We start from the raw sequence: 27,995 nt of genomic DNA, 5'->3' as shown, positions 1-27,995 counted from the left end.
AGTTTAAAATATTTCTGACATTTATATTCCTTCAGGTAAGACAGGTGTGTGTGTGTCTGTAAGTCAGGTATGTAGGTCAGGTGTGTAAGTACAGGTGTGTTAGTCTATTAGTCCTTGAAAATACTCTCTCTTTCTCTCTCTCTCTCTCTCTCGCGCTAGTGGCTCCAGACTGGGAAAAATAATAATAATAATTTCGCTGTCTTGTTGTTGAAACGCGCTGTGATAAATGGCGACGGCGGGGGGGGGAGGGAAGGAAGGAAGGACGGAAGGAAGAGGGAGAGAGGGGTAGTGAGGTAATGGAAGAGTGGTGATAGGGAAGGAAGGGGCAACGAAGGAGAGGAGTGAGGGAAGGTGGTGAGAGAGAGAGAGAGAGAGAGAGAGAGAGAGAGAGACACACGATTGGTTAAGGACAAGGTACTGAATTTGTTTGGCAAGACTCTCTCTCTCTCTCTCTCTCTCTCTCTCTCTCTCTCTCTCTCTCCTAGCTTAACTAAACAACAAACACCACATTAAAGAAACACTCCCTCTAATTCCCTTCCATTAGACAACATAAAGAAGACATTTCTCATTTATTAAAAGACCCCGTGTCAATTATACATTGTCCCAAGACTAGACATTCAGACATTTATTTACCAAGCAAGACATGTGGTTAGGTTAGGTCCATGACAATGACTGTATTATGGCTGTCTTTAGTTAATGAAGACCTTTGAGTCCTGGGTCGTTTTGGTCATGGGTCGTTTTGGTCATGGGTCGTTTTGGTCATGGGTCGTTTTGGTCATGGGTCGTTTTGGTCATGGGTAGTTTTGGTCATGGGTCGTTTTGGTCAAAGGTCATTTGGGTCAAAGGTCATTTATGTCACAGGTTATTATGTTACTTTAAAATAATTGTGTCTATTTTTATCTCCCTCCCCCCTCTCCTTCTCTCTCCCTCCCCCTCTTCCCCCTCCCTATTTCTCCCCTACCTCTCACTCCCCTCCCCTTCCCTCCTCTATCACCTCCTAACCTTTCCTCCCTCCATCACCTCTCCCCTCCCCTCTCTCTCACCATTACCTCCCCCTCTCACCCCCCCTCTCTGGCCCCAAACCATCTGCAGATTATGCGAAAATAAGGAATAATTCGGAACTGATAATTAAGAAACAGAATTAAAGGAATTATACTTTAAAAAATTCCCCCTCCCATTTCCCCTACCCCTCCTCCCCTCCCCTCTATGATAAAGGATTCAATTCCCCTTGGACGTATAATTGGTCTAAATGACTTACGTGATTAAAGAAGAGATAAGAATAAGAGAATTTAAAATAACGGTGATTTAAAGGAAGTTATAGATTAAGATGTCATATGGTAATCTCTCTCTCTCTCTCTCTCTCTCTCTCTCTCTCTCTCTATCTCTCTCTCTCTCTCTCTTACACCATGGTACTAATGATGTTATTTGTCTGTAGTTGTGTTAATTTTCTTAGTGTGTGTGTGTGTGTGTGTGTGTGTGTGTGACCTGCCGCCCATTAGGACCTTCTGTGTTTTATAGGTTGAGGGCAGACAAACAGACAGACAGACAGACCAGAAAACAAACCGAAATATGCATGTTTTATGGACGTACACACACACACACATGCAGAAACACACACACACACACACACACACATGCAGTACGACATCTCCGTGTGGTCGTCGTTTAAAAACCAACATTAAACAAACACAACAAATACAATAAACATAAATAAACCAACTGTGTTAGATTAGTCACGAGATTAGACGGGGAGAGTGTGGCTTAATCTACACCAATTATACCACTGTCTGTCCTGGGAAGATTAATCACGATAATCATAATAAATCCTATAATCCTATCCGGTGAAAGGATTTAGGTCCAGGTGAGCGAAGGGAAAGGATTTATGATCCGGGTGACGCCATCCACCCCCGCACTGCAGCACAGATTGTGGACTTTGTCGATATTTTTTTTAATTTTTATTATTTTTAATGTTACTTTTTCCATCTGTCTTGTCACGATATATATATATTGTATTAATATTTTTCAGGCTTAGTGTTTTTAGGAGTTAAATTAAATAAGGTGTGTCTTTGTGGTTGCGTGTATGTAAGATTATGGAGATAGATAGATAGAAACAGACAGAAAGTGACACGCACACACACACACACACACACACACGGTAACTAAGGTAATCACTGGCACACGTTTACGACACAAGCAATCTACTGTCGGGGGGCCAAGTCAGGTCATAACTGTAAACTGCTAACAAAGACCCATCAGAGGTCATTACAGCGTTTAATGACCTTTTACGCCGGGTCAGACTGATAGGCTAATTGAAACAGGTTTAAAACGTGAGCGTGTGTACCTGTTAATGATGTTACTTAACTAGATGGTTGTTTAAGAGGGTGATTTAGTAGTTATTGGGGATAGTTATGACTGTTTTTATGGTCCAGTTGTTAGTGTTGGTTAAAGTGAACACCAACAACCTAACCTAATATCAAAGGATACTACATGACACTAACCAATCACAACTTACATAATCACATTCCTGGTTTTTATTGGTGGATCACTCGTCCACTCACAGTATCCATTCCTCCGTCGTGTAAGATGGGGATATAAGGAGATAGAATAAGGGAGAACAAGATGAAGGCATAAGGGAGTATAAGGGATCTAATATGAGGTGTTGTTCAGGTGTGTGTGGAGCGAGGGTGGAGGGCGTGGGAAGGAGCTGTAGAAGGCGATGAATGGGGAGGTCCTGGGTCTTCCTGGCATCTGTGGTGGCGTCACGGCTTCCCTCCAGGAGTCTACAGGAGGCTGAAGCCCTACCAGGTGAGTCTTGATGAGGGCGACACCGTATCTCCCCCAAAAGACTCCCTCCCCCCCCGAAGATGACCTGATCTAACCCCCGACGATGATCCCATTTCTCTCTAAATGCCATCCAAGTAGTTCCTCCAGTGATCTCTCCTGACCTCAGATGACCCCACGTAACCCTAGACGACCTCAACACATGACCTCAAATACTTCTAAATAAACCCCATTCAACCCCCCACCCCACCCTCTCCCCACTTAGTTTGACCTCAGATTGACCTCAGTTTATCGTTCTTCGTCAGGTCATTAACCATATACCGCGGGCTAATGGGCTCTGCAAGAAGGACAGTCTGGCGAGAGCTCTGCAGAAGATGAAACACGTGTTTGGCTCAGTCTTCGATTTCATGTAAGTTATTGTGTGTGTGTGTGTGTGTGTGTGTGTGTGTGTGTGTGTGTGTGTGTGTGTGTGTCTGTTTATATGCTGTTGTTTCATCTATTTCTATATCCAATTAAATCCATCTTCTTGCTTCCTATTCCAGTTAAACTACCTTTCTGATTCCTGTACGACCGTCCATGATTCCTACTCGACCTTCCACAATTCCTACTCGACCTTCCACAATTCCTACTCGACCGTCCACAATTCCTACTCGAGCTTCTTTCATCCTGACATATATACCAATTCCTTCCTAGTCCTTATTTCAATTTATTCATTCAATTGATAGAAGCTTCATATCCACTTGCCATTCCTAGATTCCTTCATGAGTTTTAAGTATGTAATTTCTGTGACGAATTGATGACGTCATAGTAAACAAAAGGACAATGAATGGTTGGAAGGGTAGCAGGTAAAGATGTGTAAATAATGAATGAATTATTTAATCAATGATAACTCAAATACAGCGTGTGGCTCCATAGACCTGCCTGTTATAGTAGTAGTAGTAATAGTAGTAGTAGTAAGGACAACAATAATAATAATAAAAATAATAATAATAATATAATAATAATAAGTTATAAAGCCACGCCCCCAAGCCCCCCTAGCGGTAAACTTCAGTACTAACAAACACTGGATACTTATAAATATTTACCACGTTCCATCTCCCATAATTGATCCATAACTTGACCTACGACATCTTTCTTCGCTGTGACTAATACTAAAAACAAGTAAGAGTTTATACAAGTTAGAACTAATATAACCCATGAATAAAGTGAGGGAGTGTCCATAAGCGATTGTCGTGACCATATCGAAGACACTACATGTAAACAGAGCATCTTGAGGCGTTCATAGTAGAGTAATATGGTACAGGCATCCGTCAATACATACACACACACACACACACACACACACACACACACACACACACACACATTTCGTGATAATAATACGTATGCTTATTATAATCGCCTAAATAATAATAATTCCTTATTAACTAATATATATAAAATTTCATTACTTCGAATTGTCTCCTAACTTCAGAATACATTATTAAAATTTAAATTAATAAAGAAATAACAGCTTGGAGTCAAAGGAAATCCTTATGAGTTATCCCTAAAATCATAAAATAAAATTAAGATTTAACGTTTTCTATAATAAAATGTTAACGGTAACTAAACTGTATCTCAAAGTTTTTAAAATGGGTCACTATTTCACTCGCCTAACAGACCAGCTACGTACCTGCTGCCGTGCGAATACACCAAGCTAGTGGCCGAGTACACACGACTAATGTACCACACCAAACAGGACCAGGGGGGCAAGAACTCAACAAACACAGGTACTTGCCTTGTGACTTTGAGTTTAAATAATAATAATAATAATATAACTTGACTAAATAACTTACTAAAAAATAAATTAAATCATTAAATCACATGTAAATATATTAGTAATTTTAAACACTGTAATATCCGTAAATAGACACATCTTGTAGTTTACTCATTCTGAACAGGAGGTAATATTCTACTCTTCTTCTAAAATAGTATTAAAATGTTTATCTATTATCTTTAAATGCTAGTAAATGTTCACTATAACCTCAGCTGCTTTATATTTTCTTGCTTTTTGGTGTAAGCTGTTGTAATATATTTGTTTAATTACCTAAGGTAGATATTTAGTGAAGAAATAAAGTCTTCAGATTAGTAAGTTCAATCAGAGGGACTACAGCGCTAATAATATTTACTGCAGCTTACAGCATGAATTCTCTCTCTCTCTCTCTCTCTCTCTCTCTCACGTGGTATACCTGTCTCCTCCTAGGTCACGTGGGGTCACTAGGGGTAGGCCAAGCCATGGGTCAGGTCAATCAAGACCCCGCCCCCCACAATATCTGGATCTGTAAGCCCATTAGTAGTTCTCAAGGGCGAGGCATCTCCATCTTCCAGGTATTGTGTTCACGTGCTCATTTGTGTAATGTGTTCAGCGTTTGATTGTTCATTTGTGTATTGTGTTCAGCGATTGATTGTTCACAGTGTTCAGCGATTGATTGTTCATTGTGCTCAGTGTTCAGTGTGTTCATTGTGCTCAGTGTTCAGTGTGTTCATTGTTCATTGTGTTCAGTCCAAAACAACTCGCCTCTCCCTCACCCCACACAGGACCTACACGAGTTAAGTTACACCTCCAGCGCCGTGGTCCAGAGGTATATACACAACCCTCTCCTGGTGGGGGGCTATAAGTGTGATGTTCGTCTGTATGTCCTCGTCACCTCATTCCTCCCCCTCACCGTTTACCTCTACACCGAAGGGATTGTCCGGTAAGGTGTTAGGTTCCTGGGGATACTAATTAGACAGGTGTGGGTTGGGTTTTCAGGGTGTTAGACAGGTGTGGGTTGGGTTTTCAGGGTGTTAGACAGGTGTGGGTTGGGTTTTCAGGGTGTTAGATAGGTGTGGGTTGGGTTTTCAAGGTGTTACACAGATGTGGGTTGGGTTTTCAGGGTGTTAGACAGGTGTGGGCTGACTTTAGAGGGCGTAGACAGGTGTGGGCTAGATATATTTACGACTAATCAACTATATTTTAATTTAGCATTTCTCTGATCACCTGAAGATTATACACCCCAGCTTATTTCACCTATCTACTTATCTACCAACATGGATGTAAGTTAACGCCCCCTTCCCTCACCTCTCCCCTCTTTTCTTCCCCCTTCCCTCCCCTCTTTCCCTTCTCTCCCCGTTCCTCCTACCTTTCTTCGCCCTTCCCTCCATTCCCCCTCCCTTTCTTCCCACACCCTACCCTTACCCTTTCTTCCCACTTCCCTCCCCTCTCCCCTCCCCTCCCCTTCCATCCCCCCTTTCTCTACACACAGGTTTGGGACAGAGAAGTACAGCTTGGCTTCTCTGGATAACATCTTCAGCCACTTGACCAACACGTCCCTAAACAAGTTAGCTCCGGGTTACAGAATGGAGAAGGAGAGAGTAGGTGCTGGTGAGTTAAATTAATCCCTACGTCATCTATAATCACACTTGTCTTGGGTTAAATGTAATCTAAATCAAATTAAATGGAATTAATCTAGAGTTATTTAAATTACAACCTAAATTGATGTGTAATCTAACCTAATCTAACCACGATTTTTTCATCATTCTCGAGGCTGTAAGTGGACGGTGGGCGAGTTACGGAGGTACTTGAATGGTAGTGGACAGAGAGACTGGTTACTGTGGCAGAGGGTCAGTATTCTCGTCTCTCTCACTCTCCTTACTCAAGTCGGCCACGTCCCCCACCACCACAACTGTTTTGAACTCTACGGCTTCGATATATTGGTGAGAGAGAGAGAGAGAGAGAGAGAGAGAGAGTTATTACGTACCATTGTTGTTTTAGATATTTAGATATTTGAAATATTTATGTTTTTTGTATGTTATTTTGGTGATTGTTCTTCTAAACCCAAGTGTGATCTTTTGCACTTTATCTGTCTGTTTGTCTGTATCTTTCTCTGCCTCTTTGTCCATCCACGTCTTCTACTTACCATGCAGTAACTCCTCTCTCTTTCGCTGTCTCTCATTCTCTTTTTTTCCCCTCTCTCTCCTCCCTTCCCTGACCATCCACTAACTCTCCTCCCTCCCTCCCCTCACCATACACTAACTCGTTACCGTCTGGCAGGTGGACGACACGCTGACGCCGTCGCTGCTGGAGGTCAACCGCTGCCCCTCACTCAGCTACGACTGTGATGTTGACCGGGTGGTCAAAAAGCCTCTCCTCCACCACCTCTTTGACCTGCTCGGGCCCCCCAAAGTGGCTGAGCCTCTAGGACGCGCCCTCAGGCCCCCGGTCCTCATCCTGCTGGCCCGCGAGAGACATAAGAAGGACAGCGAGAAGGACTCCTCCATCCTTAACGACGACCTCTGCACCGCCCTCGACCTGAAGCAGTACAAGCGACTGATGGAGAGCTTCGAGATGTTCCGGCCGAACCTACGGACAAGGAAGTCACGCAGCAGTGTGTGTGAGGACTGTGAGGAGAGCGGGTACAGGCCACCCGCCACGTCTCCCGACGCCCGCCATTCCACCCCGGGTTCCTACAGCATTGAAAACTTCCGCGTCGTCGGCAAGAAAGACACTCAGAGGAACTCCAACGCAAAGGGTGTCTCTCCGCCAGGTGGTGGGCGGTGCGTGGCGCCGCGTAGACGACGATCCATCTCGTCCCTATCGGGCGTCCCTCACGACCCGCTGGTGCCGGAGGAACTGAGTCTTGACACGTTCGTCCCCGTCACCTTCAACACGACGTTCCAGCGAGTGCGTCGCCAATTCGTCAACAACCACAGCAGCAGAAGCTACATGTCGCTGGTCAGGAGTGGTCGAGAGGGCCAGGTGATGGACCTGGGTGGTCGTGGGCGGCCCAGCTCGTCTCGTCGTGGTGAGGGAGGTCGTGGTCCACAGCGGTGCCCGGCGCGGAGCGGGGACTGGGTGAGGACGTTCCCGTACAATGCAGCGACGCTACACGCCAGCAAGGACCCTCTGTACACCAAGACGCTGGTGTCAGAGCTGCACAAGTACAAGAGAGCGTGTGAGAAGGTGTTTAGAGACAACCCCGCCGCCGCTGACGACTTCCTGGACGCCTTAGTGCAGAAGATGTTGTGGAGAGACAGTGTCATATGGAGGCCCAAGACTTAACCTCTAGTGCGTTAATTTAGCCTTAAGTGTTTTACTCTTAGTCACAGAGGAGATAAGTGTTACCTTAGCTTCGTCACCTGAGACCTTCACTGCCAGAAATGTCCGCATCTAGCAACTATATACTGTATCAACTCGTCCGTTCCGAGATGACGAGCTGTTTTGTGCCTTTACATTCATCCCTTTTGGCGTTAGACTCGGCTCGTCCCGCTGGCTGACACTGGTTCATCACCTGCACTAGTTCCTCCCCTCGCGCGCCTCAACCTTCTCCATGTCACCTCCCTCGGGAATCTATTTTTTTCTCAGCGGGCAGATCCTGAGGGAGGGTTTGTGTACAACGTGGCCGGCCTGCCACTGTGGGGGCTCTCCATGCCCTCATCTCCATATTAAATGTTTGTTATTATAACCATCATGAGTTTATTAATATCCTGAAGCCAATGGGTTAGGTCTGTTGTGTCTTGATCACTGCACCACTAGCACAGCCCTGCCCCTTAAATTGCACAGTCCTGACCCCTAAATTGCATAGTCCTGACCCATAAATTGCACAGTCCTACCCCTTAAACTGCACAGTCCTACACCTTAATACAACCTCAGCCAAGAGGAATGTTTTGGTACCAGGCGATAATGGCGTCTATCAGCTGATGTAATAAAAAATGGTGCGGAAGATAATGTACTTGATGGAGCTTCACTTGTGTTTCAATCTGTCAAGAGCTTAACGTCTGTATAACACATTGTACCTCCCTAGTCACAGTGTACCATCAGTAACAGGTTCGAGGATAATAAACAACACTGAATAGAAATTAAAACTACTGTACACTCAAAGGATATGTAGTTATAAGGAGGGTAATAAAGGAATGATTATGGGTGAACGATAATATGTTGAGTGTTCTAGACAACGTTATAAAATGGGGCCTCAATCACCATCCTGAGGTAGTAGTTGTCTGGTTATTGTGTACCTCCCTCCGCCTCCTCACCGCCCCTCACCGTCCCACCTCACCCCTTCACCGCCCCTCACCGTCCCACGTCACCCCTTCACCGTCCCTTCACCGTCCCACCTCACCCTTCACCGCCCTCACCGTCCCCTCACCCCTTCACCGTCCCTCACCGTCCCACCTTTCACCGCCCTCACCGTCCCACCTCACCCCTTCACCGTCCCACCTCACCGTCCCACCTCACCCCTTCACCTGTCCCACCTCACCCCTTCACCGCCCCTCACCGTCCCCTCACCTTCACCCCTCCCTCACCGTCCCACCTCACCCCTTCACCGTCTCCCACCTCACCCCTTCACCGTCCCTTCACCGTCTCTCCTCAACACCCGCCCCCCCTCCTGCATCAACAAACCAATACTACATAAGACAGCTGTGACTTGCCTGCTTGCAGCCTCTACTCACAGCGTCACTCTCGAGGAAGAAAGTCCAGAGTATGCCTGAGATCCCCACCTATTACCCATTGTCTGTCCTGAGTTCCTGTAAAAAAAAATAACCCTTGTTAAAAGCACAAAAGATAACTATATTTTATTGTTATTTCTAGTGGTCTATTTATCACGATTTAGATGATAATTGATGAAAAAGATCTATTTCATTAACTAGGTGGACATATTGTGGCATATTTACACAACAATAGAATAAAACGCAGTAATAAAAATAACATTTAAAATTATACCCAGATATTTGGCCTATTTACTGCCCCCTAAGATCCCTAAAGTCAACTGTACCTGTAGATATTTCACATCAAGTACCAAGAGCTTTAATCAAATAACTTAGTCAATCGATACCCAAAAGTGACTTGTAGTTGATGCAAAGTCTACTAAAGGTTGCATCACTACTGAAGCCATATACCACGACGCTGACGGTGCTGCCCCCATCTGGACAATCCCTCAACTACACTTATCACCACATACCTCCGAGACCTAACACGTCCTAATAGAGTTTTTACATTTACTGTTTCTTAGTATCGATTTAAACTGAAATAAACCAAATAGTAAATAAAATAAAGTTTTTAAAGATCATATCGGGAGAGGGGTGGGAGGAAGGGGGGAGGGGTTGACGGGCCCACTACAGGCTGTACAGCGAGGCTAGGTTAAGATCTCGTCAGTCTGTCACTGCTTGCGGCAGGGTGTGGACGTCCTTCAAGTCATTCCCTTTACGTTGAGTGGTTGTCCAGTGGCCCCCTCTTGACGCACTGTGACCATAATACACATAGCGAACACAAATCTACACACAACTCACACAAATCCAAGTGACGTTTCCTCAGGCATTTCCCACCATTAAAGAACACGATAAGGCCTTGACGTGAATTTGCCGCCATCATGAAAATCGTATTGCCTAAGTTTACTATCGTCAGGATGTTTTTCGTGGTGATAATTATACCCACGGCCATGGTGTTCGTTACCATAGCCACCATGCACCATGATGTGAGTACAGTACCTCCCTCCCATAACTTCCTTCCCTACCATGATGTGAGTACTTTCCTCCCATAACCTCCTTTCCCACCATGATAGATACCAGATACCATGATGTGAATATCTCCATCCCTACCATTATATATATATATAGATAGAGAGAGAGAGAGAGAGTATTTATCACCATAACTACCATGTACCATGACGTTTTTATATCAAATATTTAAGATGGCCGCCAGTATTGTTCACAAGCGAAATGAATGATAAATGAATGCATGTTGTAATTGACTGTATAAAAACTACACTTTATTGACTGGTATATAAAATTAGGAAATTATTTCTATTTACAAGACTCAGAAATATTCCAAATTCTATCACTCACGAATGATCTATTTTAGTCAGTCAATTGGATATTATCGTGTCCATCCATTCATTCTTGACACTATCTAACCTCACGTGACCTCCTCCTCCTCCTCGTCATCCTCCTACTCATTTTCCTCTTCCACCTCAAGCCGCGGGAATACAAGGTGACGGAAGAAGTATACCTAGAGATAGAGATGGACGGGAAGCCTCTCGGGAAGATGGTATTCGCGCTCTTTGGTGAGGACGTCCCCCTTACTGTCAACAACTTCGTCACCTTTGCCACCAGAGGCTTCAATGATTACTCCTACAAAGGTTCCGCTTTCCATAGAGTGATCAAGCAGTTTATGATACAAGGTGGGTTAATGTGACTTTGTTTTGACGTAATTTGTTTTGTTGACGTTAGGTTAGGTTATCAAAAATACACATAAGCTTCAAATCTTACCTAACAAGAGAAGGTATATCGTGAAATGAGTGTGTGTGTGTGTGTGTGTGTGTGTGTGTGTAGGGGGTCGAGGGAGGTGGTGGGAAACAAGTGCAGGTCAAGCGAAAGAGAGAGAGGAGATGTTGCATGTCTAAGGTGTGTGTGTGAGAGAGAGAGAGAGAGAGAGAGAGACCTTGTAAGTGCTCGGGGCTTCGTATCTAGAGGTCAAAGGGGAGAGGATGAGTCTGAGAGAAGCTTACACCACCACCACCATCACCTGGAATAGTAGCCTAGGTCCGTGTGAGTCAGTGGCCCAGACAGCGTTCACAAAACACCAAAATATACAACTATTTATCTTATTTACCTAATAGTCACCTACTAGAGGTAATAATCACTGTGTTTAGATTCTTCAAAGGCTAGTAAGTAGAGATTTTGTATCGTATTTAACTAGTTCACTTAAATTAGAATACAAAATACTCCAAGGTCTCTTTATTTATCGTAAGTGGAGACCTGAGTACTTCTCCTATCTGGTTTCTTTAAGTTAAAACACCAGAATAATATCCGAAAATCAGTGACTTCATATTTCAGATATATGGTTTATATCTTGGTCACTAAGACTTACCTCATTTATGGGTCCGTGACACAAAATTTATCAGCTAGTAGTAAGATCCAGTCAGCTGTGTTTACACTCGACGGAAGGTTAACTCACACCATGAGATGGAAACAGACGTAAATCTGACGACCTCTAGAAACTTTGGTCAGTCACCATGCCAAGGAAAACTTTTTTAACAATGTGGAGTAAACCCGAGGAAACTGAGGCCCTCATGTCGCATGTATTACCAAACTTTATAGATTTACCCCATTTGGGATAATTTACCCCTATCCCCGACCCCTTTTGTAAAACTTAAATACTTGAGTCTGAATATAGGCCTACTATACATTTTGCAACAGATGTGCATGTGCATAAATATGTAATATAGTAATTTAATCACATGATACTGTTAAAAGAAAATACTATAGGTTTATAGATATTTAAAAGCTGTTACATGTTTATTTACATATTTGTCTTTTTTAATTTTTTTCAGAGAAATTATTTTTAATGCTGTTCTGTAATTAACATATTATTTAATTCAGGTACAGTAAAAAAATCAAAACATAAACAGTATAAATAAACACTACCGACTTTGTAAAAAGTCATAAAAAAATTATAATAATTGTGTTCTCTGTAGAACCTGCAATGTGGTGTTACATATATACTGCAATGTGTTGTTGTGTGTACTTGACGAGCCGAGAGTAGATCACTCTAGCGTGGGGCCCCCTTAGGCACGGGGGCCAATTGGGAGCAATTGGCCCAATTGGCTTAAGGCCGGCACTGCTCTAAACTATATATATTATGTTAAATTAGCAAAATTTAAGTTGAAATCTATGGTCTTAGGGACTTGGGAATGAGTTTATGATAGCAATTTCGTGGATCGTGTTTAGTGAGCGTATTTAGTTAAGTTTACCCGTGAATTGGGCTTAAGCTTCCGTTTTCTTTTATATTTTTTTTATATTGTGCTACACTCGGGTTAATATTTTTTCTAAGCGATAATTGTTTAAAGTTCTAAGTTTATTTGTGTTTTTATTTAATATTTTCTTATTCTCTTGATCTTTCTAATTCCCATTTGTTATTTCTTCTCTCTGTCTCTTCTTCCTTCTTACGTCATTCTTCTCCATTCTCTCTCCCTTCCTCCCCACCCCAACTCACTCCTCTTCCTCCCCACCAAACAAACCCCATCCAACTCCATACTTCAATTCCCTCCCCAAATCCTCTCTCATTCTCCCTTCCCACCCATCTCTTTCTCCCTCCTCCCACACCTTCCCCCACACCTTCCCCCACACTGCAGGAGGTGACGTAGTTAGTGGTGATGGTAAGGGCAGCATCTCGATCTATGGCCACAGCTTCCCAGATGAACGACTGGACATCAAACACGCCACTCCCGGCTTTATCAGCATGGCCAATACTGGTAAGTCTGTCTGTCTGTTTTTCTGTCTGTTTGTGTCTGTCTGTCTGGTCTGTGTCTGTCAAATCTGTCTATATGTCTGTTTATCTATCTGTCTGTCTGTTTGTGTCTGTCTGTCTGGTCTGTGTCTGTCAAATCTGTCTATATGTCTGTTTATCTATCTGTCTGTCTGTCGCTTTTTCCATCTGTGATTGTCCGTCTCTTTCTACCTGTGTCTGTCTTTCTATGTCTACTTGTCTCTCTCTGTCAATATGTCTGTCTGTGTCTCTTGTAAAAGTGTATTTATTTTAGTTATATAATGAATCTTATTGTCTTAACACTTAGGAGAGAAAGTATTGTATACAGTGTGTGTGTGTGTGTGTGTGTGTGTGTGTGTGTGTGTGTGTGTGTGTGTGTGTGTGTGTGTGTGTGTGTGTGTGTTGTGTGTTGTGTGTGTGTGTGTGTGTGTGTGGTGTGTGTGTGATGTGTGTGTGTGTGTGTGTGTGTTGTGTGTGTGTGTGTGTGTGTGTGTGTGTGTGTGTGTGTGTGTGTGTGTGTGTGTGTGTGTGTGTGTGTGTGTGTGTGCGTTACAGTTTATTACAGGGAAGGACACTAATGGCTGCCAGTTCTTTCATCACTTGCATCGCGACGCCTTGGCTGAACGGTCACCATGTTGTGTTCGGCAGGTATACCCTAATATACCTTCAGTATTCCTAATGTAACATACCTCAGTATACCCCAACATACCTCAGTATACCCCAACATACCCTCAGTATACCCCAACATACCTCAGTAGTATACCCCAACACCCTCAGTATACCCCAACATACCCTCAGTATACCATACCCTCAGTATACCCCAACATACCCTCAGTATACCCCAACATACCCTCAGTATATACCCTCAGTATACCCCAACATACCCTCAGTATACCCCAACATACCCTCAGTATACCCCAACATACCCTCAGTATACCCCAACATACCCTCAGTATACCCCAACATACTCCATAGGATTAATAGGACAAACACCATCATTCCCCCTATATATGGTCCATTAACCTAACCTAAACACACCATGTGAAACCCTACCTCACTGGATCTGGCTGGCGGAGGTGTGTGTGTGTGTGTGTGTGTGTGTGTGTGTGTGTGTGTGTGTCTCACTATCCACATGGGGCTTATACCTGACACCAACCCTAGTAAAGTGAGAAGTATTCTGCAAACAGTTACACCATCAATTAACCATAAGGCACTGGTACTGATCCTGGCACTCACATAATACCCCCTGGCACTCACATAATATCCCTGGCACTCACATAATACCCCCTGGCACTCGCATAATATCCCTGGCACTCACATAATACCCCTGGCACTCACATAATACCCCCTGGCACTCACATAATACCTCTGACACTAGTTAAGAGTCTCAGGGAACTTTGCGTGTTATTGTTGGCGACGATGATGTCTTTTAGGTTTAATCAGAGAGACAGATGCGAACGTTTAAGAATCTAGGACGTGGTTGGTTTAATTTAGTCGATCTGTTAAGTCTATCTGTGATTAATTAGACATTTATGGACAATATATACTCTCTAGACTTAGTTTCTGGACAATATACATTTACTAAACGTTTATCCTGGCCATTAAGCGAGTGTTATCCCTGTAAGCATGCACCCTATACCAGGTTAGTGTTAAATTGTAATACCTGTAAAGTATAAGAACTGTATATTATCTCCAGTATACTCCACTCTAATCTAGTATATCATAGTCTGCCTTAGTATACCCTACCATATCGACTATACTCCCCAAAAATGTGTATATCCAAATTTTAATATATCACTGAGGAATAAATCTTAATTTGCTACGTAAAATGAATTATTATTATTATTATTATTATTATTATTATTATTATTATTATTATTATTAGTTATTATTATTATTATTATTTATTAAAGTTACCAATTCAACCATTCTCTCTTACGTTTTCTTATCCGTTTTCTTTAGATTGTTGAAGGGGAAACTATACTACACGAGATAGAACACGTCGCCACGGATTGGAACGATCGACCACTCAAGGACGTCATTATCTCCAATTCAGGTCGAAGGGCCGTAAAAGACACTTACTACATTACTGACGACCCTTACAAGTGAGTGTGAATTTTAACAACAAAAACAACTATAACAAGAACATTAACATCAAAAACAACAAATTTAACAACAACAAAAACAGCAATTGTAACAAAAAAACAACAGCAGAAAGCAACTACAACAATAACAACAGTAATATAAATAACATAAACAACAACAACTACAACCACAATAGCAACAATATTCGTCACTACAACAACAACAACACCAGCAGTAGTTGTTGTTGTTGTACCCAGAAGTGAATCATTAATAGTTTCTGAAAACTTGAATTATGACACATCCCCCATGACACATCCCCCATGACACATCCCCCATGATCGGCACTCGCTCCCTTTCCCTCCCCTGTATATCCTTATTGAACTCACATCCTCCTCTCACTTCCCTCACTTCTCACTACACCATAAAGCTTTCTCTCACTACACCATAAAGCTTTCTCTCTACACCATAAAGCTTTCTCTCACTACACCATAAAGCTTTCTCTCACTACACCATAAAGCTTTCTCTCACTACACCATAAAGCTTTCTCTCACCACACCATAAAGCTTTCTCTCACCACACCATACAGCTTTCTCTCACTACACCATAAAGCTTTCTCTCACCACACCATACAGCTTTATCTCACCACACCATAAAGCTTTCTCTCACTACACCATAAAGCTTTCTCTCACTAGTCATGTCTGTTTAGGTGTAGCTTCTATCATTGTCATTTTAAACATCATTTTTGGATGTTCTTTAACTACGTCATCATTATTCTCATTATTATCGTGGTCATTATCGTCATAACCACCACATTTACCATCACCATTCACCACTACCATCATCATCATCCCTACTACCAATCACCACACCCCTACCAACCACCAACCACCACCAATCACCACAACTACCAACCACCACCACCACTACCAACCACCACGACCACCCCACACCCCTATCAATCACCCCCAATCACCCCCAATCACCCCTATCAATCACCACCAATCACCCCCAATCACCACCAATCACCACCTCGTCTCTCCAACAGCATGAAAGATTGGCTCAAGACCATCAGTTTACCCCTGGGGATGTCCTTCTGCATCATCTTAGTATTCAACCATTTTATAAAGAAACTCGACAACTTCATTATAGAAGATGATGGGAGCATGGATGATGAAGAGACAGCTAAGAAGAAGAGGGAGAAGTACATGGAGGAGGAGAAGAGGTTGTTGGAAGAAGAGGAGAAGAAGAAGATAGAGGAAGATGGGAAGAAGGAGGAAGGGGATGAGGGAGAGAAGGAGAAGAAGAGGGCTAATATAGAAGTCAGGAAACGTGTTGGTAAAGCTGGGGGTAATGGTGGAAAGGAGTGAGAGAGAGAGAGAGAGAGAGAGAGAGAGAGAGAGAGAGAGAGAGAGAGAGCTATTGAGAGTAAGTGAGTAAGTGAGATAGAGAGAAGGAGTAATGGAATGTAGACTGAGGTGAATTAGCTTTATATGCTAATGGAGAGAGAGGAGGAGGAGGGGAGATGGGTTAAGAGAGAGAGAGAGAGAGAGAGAGAGAGAGAGTACGAGGAGAAAATAAAAGTAAATAGTTATTATATTTTTTCTCTATAAAACATTGATATAATCTGATGTTTTATCCATTGAAAAAATACTCACTTATAAAAGAATATGTAGGTTTAAAATGTTTTAAATAAATGATAACAAAATGAGACCATAGAAAGTTATTTCCCTTTTAGATAAACACACACACACACACACTGGGAGAAACAAGACGCCTTTCGAATCCCAAGGGTCGAGTTCATGTTTATTAAGCCTGAATCAGCACCAACTCCGAAGCCTTGATATTATCCACCAGAAGACTGAGAGTGCGAGTCTTATTTATTTTACAAGGATGAAGTGCACTCTCATTGTCTTCTCTTATATTGACAGCTTCACCAAGGTTCCAGGAGTGCGTATTTATCAGTCAGACTTGTGTTGACATTTATTTTTATCATTATTGTTATTATTAGTAGTAATAGTAGTAGTAGTAGTAGTAGAATTCACTTATATTCATTAAAACACTTACACTCCATATTGGTTCATCCCTCACGAGTTATCATCAGGATATATAGTTCAAGGTTTGGCCACAAGAGGGACATCAGACATGTAAACAAAGATCTCATTGTAAACTTGAAAAAAATCATCCTATCTCACTTAGCCTTCACTGTTGACAATGACCATCTGAGTATTATGAGTCTTATATACTGACATCCGCTTCCTTGATATGGGTATTATTAGTATTCTCAAAAATATATCATACCGCACTGTCAACACCACCGGGAGCAGCAACAACAACGATAAGCTGATAATAACTAATCAATAACAATAACATCAATTAAAAAAATACAGTCACCTTGACGCCATTGGCCAGTCATTACTCAAACACACTTGCTAAATAAACACAATTGGTTGAATGTCTCCCAATAACAACGACTAAGAAACTCAAGAAATAACAGTGGCAGCTTACAAAGTTAATGATAAGCGTATCATTGACTCCCAGTTGCCAGCCAGGACTAAGCTTCTATAATTATAACATGGTGTTTATGAAGGCGACTGGGGCTAATTATATGCACTGTAGTTTGTTATACGTACCATTGGCATTAAACGTTACCAAGTAGTGTGTGATGTACCTTACGAATTTGTCCGTTAGTGTAGAGGATACGGACGTGTTTACATAACCATTACTTAGAAATATTATCAAAATCGTTCAACAATAGATTAATTTTTTCTAAAAATTTAGTTTTGTTCGTTTGTTTTATCTGGTAAGTTTATTCCCAAATAACTTTAGGTGGTCAGATTCATGCACAACGCAGCTGGTCCTTCGTCATCCTCTTAACTCCTATACCAGACAAATGCAGATTAGTGTCTACAGTAGGATGAGTCGAAGCTAGGTCGGATCACGTAAGGATTAAGCTTATTTCACCTGATTAATACACTCCTTTACCTTGAGGAGAAAAGGTAAGGTTACCGTTAAGATGGTAGTGAAAACAAAAATTGGGATGCTTAATCTTCACGTGACCCAGCAATTTTTTCTCAACGCGTGTTATGGAATTCTGTCCAAACTGGTTAGACAGGAGTAACGAGTACCTGGGCAAGGCTGTGTTTACACTTCTACTGCAAGTCACCCTCTGGTCTCTGGCCAAGTCTACTATACCTACAACCTTTGGTACCTCGGGCGTCGCGTCGAGTGGGCTACAGGGCAGACGCGCCAGGCAGCCGTTACCGCCAGTGTGTACTTGGCCTTGTTCGAGAAAGGTTGTGACTTCCCAGTTCCTGTGAGTTGAACATTTATTCCACATTCCAACATTTGAATTTGTTCTCTTATAATTATACGTTTATATATGTTTAACGATGTAGTGAATAGTTACAGTGTTTAAAAGAGGATGGTGATGAGGATGCCATAGCAACAGTACAGTGCAGTAGGCTTAGTTCAGAGCATCATTTCTTAGCTCGGTACTCGTTGTTCTAGATATAAAAATTAACAAAAATGTCCACATTAACGCTAAACTAACTTAAATTAACCTAATGTTAACCTAACCAAACCTAAAGTTAACCTAACCTAACCTACCCCCTCTACATATAGCCTCAGGGTCTTTAATCATCAGATGAAATAAAATGGGAGAGGCTGCTAATATTTACATAGTGTGTGTGTGTGTGTGTGTGTAGGTGCGTGATTTGTGTGTGTGTGTGTGTGTGTGTGTGATTTTTATGTGTGTGTAGGTGCGTGATTTGTGTGTGTGTGTGTGTAGGTGCGTGATTTGTGTGTGTGTGTGTGTGTGTGTGTGTGATTTTTGTGTATGTGTGTGTGAGTGTGATTTTTATGTGTGTGGGTGGGTGATTTGTGTGTGTGTGTGTGTGTGTGATATTTAATTTTGTGTGAGTGTTTATGTTCATATAGGTCACGGCCAGGAAGTACAATAATACCACACTGTTTATAAAGGTCACTGTATGTAATGACGTCACACTAATAGGTCACCAGCCGTAATGACGTCACACTAATAGGTCATCAGCTTTAATGACATCATATTAATTACGTCATACAAATAAGTTAAGAATGAAGCGAGTGAATGCAGCCCCGGTCACGCTTATCTCACCTGATGATTAAGCACACCTGACGCTACCTGGGGTTAGATTAGGTTAGGTTTATGTTAAGTTCGATTTGACTTACTTAGGTTATGTTAGATTAGGTTAGGTTAGATTAGGTTAGATTAAGTAGTGTGTGTGTGTGTGTGTGTTTGTGTGTGTGTGATGGTAGACGTGGACCGGAAAATGTCGTCTTTCCTGTTTACTGTCAGACTCTCCTCATATCCCTTAATATTTCACTCTGCGTCCCTTCCTGTTTCACTTTGAGTCCTGTCCTGCGTCCGTCTGTGCGTCCTCTCCTACATCCGTCTATGCGTCTCAAAGCATGGAGGAGGAAGGATGAGTTGTGATATAATGAAAAAAAATAAAAAAAAAATGAAAAATAGACCTTGAATAAATACGTCGGCATGTGTTGTAGAAATGCATTATTTACACCTGTTCAAACACCTTGATTGGTAGTAAAGGATCTTGCGTCATGACTTCCTGCGCATGCTTAGTGTATGTAAATCAACCTTATACGCACGATGGTCGCTTATCTCATACGTATTTAATAGGATTCTCTGCTGTTTAGGATGGATAGATTAAGAGGTGGACTTGGCGTGAGAAAAGCCACTTACATTTCTTAAGACGTGTTTCTCTATATACATTCTTGGGGGTAAGCAAACATGAAGTCATCAAACCTACATTGTTGCTTTGTGATGAATTATAATTTTCTTTTTTAAGATAGTACACCTTCTAGAACTAATAAAATACCGGTAATTTGATTTTTCTTCACGATAAAAACTGTTTAGGTGGATCATGACACCTGTGAAAATATTACTGGGTCCAGGTGTCTAGTTCCATTGAAATATTGTCAAGCTGATCACACCCGGACCTGCTGACTAGGTTTATAACTGAATACATAATAAGATGAACGTGTCTCGCTTACATGTCGAGTGTGTGTGTGTGTTTGCAATTGAATAAATGTGTATGTTGACATGAGTGAGTATGTGTGTGTTTGTATGTGTACGAGAGACTGTGTGTGGTCATAAGTAGCTACTGTATGTTTGTGGGTACATATGTAAGCTTACTGGAGAAATGTTGACCACACAGTATGACGCCACGGGAAGTCACACAGTAACATAGTACGTAAACATGGACGACCTCAAAACGTTCATAAGACGTTCTCATCCTTCCTCTGTGTGTGTGTGTATGTGTGTGTGTGTGTAACTATTCAACTGGCTATCTCTTGCAAGTTACATCTATTTATCTTAGAGAGAGAGAGAGAGAGAGAGAGACCTTGCCTTACTCCCCAACAGTAAACAAACCCTACGCATTTTGATATTCTCTTGTTTTTTGTTAATGGCGGCGTAACCTAAACACCCCCCCTACACCCCCAGCCTCCTTCCTTACACGTCACAAGAAATCCAAAACAATGGCTAGGAATTTTTACCATCAAGTGAAAATCAAGTGAATAGTGAACGAATCAATACGAAAAGATTAACTCATCGAGGACTGACATTTTTCTAATCGTCATCTGCTATACTCTATGGGGAGGTGAACGATGATAAACGGGACGCCTTCTATTTCGTTAAGTTATCTGTGCATGTGTAAGGGGTGGTAAGAACGAATCATTGTGGTAAGTGGCGTTTCGTTTTGTCAGGGATGTATCGAGTGGCTATTTCGTGTGTTTATGACGTCACAAAAATGTTTTCGTTCCTTACGTCATCGATGGAGCATCTTGAGTACGTCATCGACCTTAAATCCTCTATACGTCACCTACGCATACACCCACTCACCTACGCATACACCCACCCACCTACACACACACACCCACCCACCTACACACACACACACCCACTCACCTACGCATACACCCACCCACCCACCTACACACACACCCACACACACACACCTATACAGCTTACTGCTCACAAGCTGTTAACTTTACTACACACTGTCAAAACACCCTTGACATAATCTTAACTGATTAAACGGACAAGTACCAACCACCTCAACCAATGCCTCCTATCGGGTGTAGCGTCCATCTGTTAGTGTTTTGGTGCCCGTCTCCCACTATCAGCCCTTACATCAAGACCTATAGACCGGTTACTCATTCTACAACGCGTCTCTTCGGGCAGTGGATAGCTCATCATCCCTGACGCAGCTGAATAAGATGATGATTTGTTTGTCTACCTGGGGCTGTTCGACACCCACCCACCTACACATACATTATTCATTGTACATTACACATATATTCTTCCTCTCTCTTGTTGTCAACCGGACTCCCCAGGGCCGTCCACAGATGTTGCACGTGTGGAGGGCTACATCTAGTGCGGGAGGGGTGGCGGTAGTGTTTTTCTGGCGCTGGTGCTTGTTTGCCTCGGCATGTAGTCGAGCTAACCTTCCCGGGGCTGTGTGCTGTGGTCTCCCACCCCCCTCCCCTCAACTCCTCCTCTCCACCAAGACACAGTACAAAGATTGATAATATTACCAATTGAACAATGGTCGCTACTGGCATCTCAGGTCCACGTGAGAGATGAGGACGCCATCTCTCCCTCCCCCTCCCAAGTGACCTAAATACCGTGACAATGGATCCCTGGACGACCGAGTGACTCATCCGTCAAGAGACACTCGGAACACTGGCCTTCTTAGCTTCCTCTTATCTTTATTATATCTCCAGCTAACAATTTGGGAACAGACCGTCACTTCTTGGAAAGGATCCAGCCTTTGTGTAGTTATCCGACACCACAGCTGCATCATACGTAGTATACTATAAGAGCAGGCAGTGTATTATCTTTTCTTCATTGTGTATTTTAATCCCTTTCCCTTCTGTTTTCTCTCATTAAACCGCTAAAATTATTATTATTATTATTATTATTATTATTATTATTATTATTATTATTATTATTATCATTGTTATTATTATTATTATGCACACAGCTCCAGGTAAACCCCGGTTACCTTAATTATGCAACATTTTCTTGAGATTAGCCAAGATTATAGAATAATAATTCCACCGTCAGTCAAACTAGAATCTTTTCCTCCATAGTAGTCAAATAGGAATCACCTCATTTTACGCGGTCATATGAGAGTCCACAGTTTCGGCCTTGTCTGTTTTTACACCTTTAAGTCCTTTTTTTTTATGTTGTTCACTAAGGCAAATGAAACGTATGTAAATTACTTTCTAGAATCAAATGAGAGTTAATGGTTTTAAAGTCAAATGAGAACTGATGGATTTTTAAAGTCAAATGAATGCTTATACTCTTATAGTTAAATAATACTTATGTTATACAGTGGAAGGTGTATTTAATCGTTACAAAATATTGAACCTTGTCACCATGATAGGCGCTTGAGGGTGTTGTTTGGTGTAACTTTCCACTCACCAGGAAACAAGGCAGATAACACGTAGATAAAAGAGATAACACGTAGATAACAGGCAGATTATATGGAGATAACACAAATGCATTACGATATAAGGATTATAAGGATTTTAATGTCTATTTGATATCCTTCCTTAAGCCTAACCTAACCTAACTGTGAGGGCGGATAACGATCCTCCGGCTAGTTACCGCTGCTAACTCGCTCGTTTGCTGGTGCAGACGACACTTGGGGTGGTTGGACGGAGGTGATAACGGCAGCAACTATCTCCGCCGCCGAAAGATTCAACCCAGCCGCCATACCGTCAGTATCTAGCTATCCTGCTGTCCGTCAAATTCTGGCTGTGATCTCATCATAGGTCCTGGACTCGTGGGCTGTGTTCCCAGACCTTCACCTATCAACTGCCAACTCTCTGGTCATCTACCACTGCCGCATACCACGACCATCAGTTCATCACATTCCGTCGGTGCCCCGGTGTTCTCCTGCCTTTTCAAGACGTCGCTGAGTGTGGATTCGAAGTGGACGTTTCGTTACCATGAGTGTGCATCACCGTGTTCCAGAACCTTCCCCCAGGGCCACTGCCGTAGGAAATATTTGTTCATGGTTTGATTCTATAATTGTTTGAATCCATTAATTGCTGACTCCCATTATTTGTTTGATTCCTTTAATTGTTGATTCCTTTAATTGTTTGACTCCCGTAATTATTTGATGTTTGTTGAGTGGTGTCAGAGTTTTGTGTTATATTTTTATAGTAAAGAGATGCTAATCTCTAACGGTTGTTTGTTATTCTTCAGAAAACCATGGTCCTTGACTTTCCTTTATTAAGATCCTGATTAGCCTGGTAAGGGATTTCTATCCCTAAGTCCCAGGCCTTTACACTAACCTATCCTAACCAACCTAAACTGAGCTTTTCCTTTATTTCATTCTCTTGTGTCTTGTTTATCATCTATTACTGCTAACACATATTTACCTTATAGTAATGAAAGAGACATTAATATCTCTCATTATCTCTTAGGTCTTAAATATCTAGCCACATAACAGTATCTCTCTCAGGTAGACACGAGCAAGATGGTGAAGGCTAAGGTATGGGTACTGGATCGTAGGCCTCTGGGTGAACCAACAATCGAAGACTTCAAACTCCTAGAGGAAGACCTACCCCCTTGTTCTGACGGAGGTAAGAGCTTGTGTATGATTAAATGGTATACTAACTACTATATATTGTATGGTGATGTATTTTTATATTATGTTTTGACTAATTTTGTAACATTATCAACACTATAACTGAGAAAGAAATCGCTTAATTGTTTGAAGTCGATTTCTATGTATATTTTATTTTAAATTCTATAGTTACCGCCAAAACGTTTTCTTTTATACTGGGGGGGTTTGATTTCACCGTTAACTATTATATTTTATGCGTCGATGCGAATTTTTCCTCTAATTTGTTTTTGTTTTTACAGATGTGGTTATTGCGGCGGAGTGTCTTAGTGTTGACCCATATATGAGGTATAGGGCCAGAAAGATGCCATTGAAGACTACCATGCCAGGCGGACAGGTGGCAAGGTGGGTGTATGGCTCTCTCTCTCTCTCTCTCTCTCTGTTTTGTTTTATATATTTGTCTACACCGGTGCTTCCCATCTTTAATTAATGTCATTCTTTTTCTCCAGTTATTTTTCAGGTTTTCGTTATTTATCTTTCTCATTACTTCTCTTTTTCCGATATCGTGTCTTTCTCTGTCTTTCCCTTCCATATTTATGTCACTGATGTCTTCTTTCTTCAATTCCTTCTCCTTTATCTTTAACACCTTTCTACCCTTTTTGTCCTCTTCTCTCTCCCCGTCTCTCCTTTATCTACCCAGTATTTCCTTCATCTCCTCCTACAGCGTCGCCTTAAACACTGGTTCCTCCTCTTACAGGGTGTTGGAGAGCAAGAGCCCCTCCTGGCGGGTGGGTCAGTACATGGTGTGCTATCCAGGGTGGCGGTCACACACACTCGTCACTGCCAAGGAACTTAAAGAGGGAGGATTGGGCAGCTATACACCTCTCCCTGACCTCAAAGACTTCCCCAAGAGTACTGGTCTCGGTGTGGTTGGTATGCCTGGGTAAGGTCATATCCTATGAATCCGGATTCTTGTAAGCGTTCGCAAGTCAGTCAATATATTTACTCGGATTACTTAAGGGAATATTAATCCACCTAGTGTATTTCACCTTAAGATTAACCCTAATTATGCTAACTTAACCTAAAATAAATTAAAGTTAACCTAACCTAACCCAGATAGCGTTAAGTTGTTTTATTATTCATCAGGAGAAATAAACTGGGGGCTAATCTACATATGATCCATTCCACCCTCTCCTAAAGGCAGAGAACAACACGTATTTGGTCACACATATTTTAACTTCAATTTCAAAAGTAATTCTAATCGTTATCTTTATACGGTAGCTAAAATGAGTTATTTTTTTTATTTGGGTCTCATTATCACCAGAGGGAGGAAATCCGGAATTGTTAGTCATAGCGTCTGAGATCCTCTCCTGATGTCATCCTATACTTCATCCCAACACCCAATAACTCACAGAATAACACAGTACTACCCTCTCTTCCCCACAGCAACACAGCATACTTCGGGTTCTTGGAGCTGTGTCAACCAAAATCGGGGGAAACTGTGTTGGTGAATGGGGCAGCGGGAGCGGTGGGGAGTGCTGTAGTCCAGATAGCTAAGATTAAAGGTAAGAGTATGTAGTCTCTGATAATATTAACTCACTTGATAATCTTGGTTTATGGGATAACTTATCTTTGTGAGTGACATTATGAGGTAATCTCTCTCTCTCTCTCTCTCTCTCTCTCTCTCCATTCAATTAATAAATCCATCTCTGTCTGTTTATCTATCTATCTATCTATCTATCTATCTATCCATCCATCCATCCATCTATCCATCTAACTTTTACAGGATGTAAGGTGATAGCCTCAGCAGGTAGTCAAGAGAAGTGTGAGTGGGTTAAAAGCCTGGGTGCTGATCATGTCTTCAACTACAAGACTACCAGCGTTACCCAAGCTCTCAAGGACGCTGCTCCAGACGGTATCAACTGTTACTTTGATAATGTGAGTGTTACGTGTTACTTTGATGTGAGAATTTGTTACGTGTTACTTTGATGTGAGAATTTGTTACCTGTTACTTTGATGTGAGAATTTGTTACGTGTTACTTTGATAATGTACCTATAATATACCAGTTTATTTACCATCTCAGGTTGGGGGACAGTTCACCCTTGAGGCACTACCGCATATGGCTGATTTTGGCAGAGTATCGTTATGTGGCGCCATCTCTACCTACAATGATGAAACCAGAGACAAGGGTCAACTCGTAGCTAACAGTAAGTTACACACACACACACACACACACACACACACACACACACACACACTAGTATATAATGGCTAATGTTTACGTTTGGATGACAGGTCCTTTCGATGCGGGACTGATCATCACAAAACAGCTCCGTGTGGAAGGCTTTCTCGTCCCCCGGTGGATCGCTCGTTGGATGGAGGGTCTCAACCAGCTCAAGCAGTGGGTGGTGGAGGTATGTGTGTGTGTGTACCTGTCCTCTCTCTCTCTGCTTCAAACAAAGATTTAATATAGAGACCATCACGGGTTTCGAGAACATATGAATAGTTGACCTTGTTTGAGAACTTATATAGCACCTAATAGAAAACAATCAATGTATGTTAATAGTTTACCTTTGTTACTATTTCAGGGCAAACTCAAGTATCAGGAGACGGTTACTGAAGGTTTTGAGAACATGCCCAAAGCTTTTATTGGCCTCTTCCATGGTGACAACATTGGTAAGGCTATCGTTAATGTATAGGTGACACTCTCCCGTACAACAAGTGGCACTGTCCAGTAAAGCAAGTGGCACTCTCCAGTACAAGTGGCACTGTCCAGTAAAGCAAGTGGCACTCTCCAGTACAAGTGGCACTCTCTTCTGTAACAACAAGTGGCTCTCTCCAAGACAAGTGGCACCCTCTATGACAACAAGTGGCACCCAGGACCAAAATACAGCATGGGGGGGTTTTAGAACACTTTGACAATGAGAAGCACACTTAAGACAATATTCGCCAACGTTCCAATACTATACAAAGGTCACACAACGATACGGAAGTTGATGCCACAAAAAATAAATAAACATGTAGTAAACTTATGGAAGTTCCTCAATATACCTTTTATTATAGACAGATTTCACCCAGCGAACAACGTGTGTGTGTGTGTGTGTGTGTTTGTTTAAATTTACTCGACGAGTGAAGTAACAATTTGTAACTTCACTACAGGGAGGAACAGGGAATTCTCCCATGTTTGGGAGTTCAGGTTTCACAAAAATTAAACACAGTTGAAGCTACACATATACATTCATAAGCATTTTCAACTTCACAAACATTAACACAGCATAACATACGAGAGACAACGTACATATCAATGGATGACACGAAAAACGAGTTAGACATGTTTTATGGGATAGTGAGCCAGTACATGCCCACAGTGCCAACAGAGACGTGACAGACCGCCCAAGTACACTAAAGTAAAAGTTTGCCCTGGCGTCTCTCTTGTGTGGCAAGACTTCGCCCACCAACACCGGCGCCAAGTGAGGAAGCTGCCCTGGACCTTCCCCCTGAGAGCGGATCACCGCTTTACCAGAACATTCTACAGGGCTGGTTAGAAGGAAGATTCATCTGCAGCTGTAGGAAATCTATGTACTTTGTTTTATTGATTTTGTTTTGGTAATTGTTTGATGCCAGTGCTGTTCATTTAAAATTTGTGTGAGTGGTGTCAAGCGTTAAATTTTTGTGATTATTTTCTTAGTAAACAGATTTCCTCTCTAACGGTTGTTTATTACTCCTTGGAACCCATGGTTCTTGACTTTCCTTTGATAAGATACTGGTAAGGCTGACAAGGGATCTACTCGTATATCCTACAAGCCAGGCCTTTACGGAGGTAAATAGTCGAATCCTCTTTTTTTAAGGTTAATCTCAATTATGAAATGCTCAAAATTGATTGACTAATGCTTGTAAAGAGTAGGCTAATAATTCTTAACTGTAGTGCGTTTTTTCCCAGCTGAAAAGAGATGCCCCGCCCCCTCCTCAAGAGTTACAGCTGGTTGGCTGTTGCAAATTTGACCGATTTCATCCTGAAGTAATGATGTATTTCTAAATGAGTTTTATTCATAATTGTTAGGATAATCGTTTCTAGGGAGGAGGCTATATTGCTAATTTATATAAAGATACATACATTCATTTCAAACATGAGCACGCAGGAATTTTATCAAAATCTTATACATGCTCGGCCTCGCCATTTCCTCTAACACGTCATGGAAGCCACACATCT

The 27,995-nt window shown here is 42.0% G+C and overlaps 3 protein-coding genes across 8 annotated transcripts in view; all 3 read left to right on the top strand.

Annotated features, from left to right (window-relative positions):
• The window catches only part of LOC121872596 (probable tubulin polyglutamylase TTLL2), a 22,096-nt gene extending 13,278 nt beyond the window's left edge, over positions 1-8,818 (top strand). For both annotated transcript variants that reach the window (XM_042375458.1, XM_042375449.1), the window contains exons 3-10: positions 2,668-2,805; positions 3,087-3,190; positions 4,441-4,550; positions 5,024-5,148; positions 5,359-5,516; positions 6,066-6,184; positions 6,347-6,516; positions 6,854-8,818. In XM_042375458.1, the coding sequence (XP_042231392.1) occupies positions 2,668-2,805; positions 3,087-3,190; positions 4,441-4,550; positions 5,024-5,148; positions 5,359-5,516; positions 6,066-6,184; positions 6,347-6,516; positions 6,854-7,861 (1,932 nt within the window). In that variant the 3' untranslated portion in view covers positions 7,862-8,818. The remainder of the gene's footprint in view (positions 1-2,667; positions 2,806-3,086; positions 3,191-4,440; positions 4,551-5,023; positions 5,149-5,358; positions 5,517-6,065; positions 6,185-6,346; positions 6,517-6,853) is intronic.
• A 1,129-nt stretch (positions 8,819-9,947) lies between these two features.
• On the top strand, positions 9,948-16,856 carry LOC121872589 (peptidyl-prolyl cis-trans isomerase B-like). 2 transcript variants are annotated; one of them, XM_042375425.1, is made up of 6 exons: positions 9,948-10,271; positions 10,772-10,976; positions 12,930-13,049; positions 13,629-13,710; positions 15,024-15,168; positions 16,194-16,856. In XM_042375425.1, exons 1-5 carry the CDS (start codon positions 10,167-10,169, stop codon positions 15,031-15,033), a joined length of 522 nt encoding a protein of 173 aa, XP_042231359.1. In that variant the 5' UTR covers positions 9,948-10,166; the 3' UTR covers positions 15,034-15,168; positions 16,194-16,856. The 2 variants fall into 2 exon arrangements, with proteins under 2 accessions (XP_042231359.1, XP_042231369.1); XM_042375435.1 differs by lacking the exon at positions 13,629-13,710 and having other exon boundaries at positions 15,026-15,168.
• A 1,500-nt stretch (positions 16,857-18,356) lies between these two features.
• LOC121872567 (prostaglandin reductase 1-like) lies at positions 18,357-27,493 on the top strand. Of its 4 annotated transcripts, none has more exons than XM_042375396.1 (9): positions 18,357-18,461; positions 23,683-23,803; positions 24,087-24,189; positions 24,542-24,727; positions 25,231-25,349; positions 25,571-25,722; positions 25,869-25,992; positions 26,081-26,199; positions 26,374-27,493. In XM_042375396.1, the coding sequence occupies exons 2-9, from the start codon at positions 23,698-23,700 to the stop codon at positions 26,482-26,484; spliced, it is 1,020 nt and encodes a 339-aa protein (XP_042231330.1). In that variant the 5' UTR covers positions 18,357-18,461; positions 23,683-23,697; the 3' UTR covers positions 26,485-27,493. The 4 variants fall into 4 exon arrangements, with proteins under 4 accessions (XP_042231330.1, XP_042231339.1, XP_042231348.1 ...); XM_042375405.1 differs by having other exon boundaries at positions 18,369-18,461; positions 23,687-23,803; XM_042375414.1 differs by lacking the exon at positions 18,357-18,461 and adding an exon at positions 23,194-23,212.
• Positions 27,494-27,995: the final 502 nt, after the last annotated feature.

This window comes from Homarus americanus, unplaced genomic scaffold (genome assembly GCF_018991925.1).
Source record: "Homarus americanus isolate GMGI-L3 unplaced genomic scaffold, GMGI_Hamer_2.0 scaffold55640, whole genome shotgun sequence".
In the NCBI taxonomy this organism is placed as follows: domain Eukaryota; kingdom Metazoa; phylum Arthropoda; class Malacostraca; order Decapoda; family Nephropidae; genus Homarus; species Homarus americanus.
This window is presented reverse-complemented; position numbering and strand designations above follow the sequence as displayed.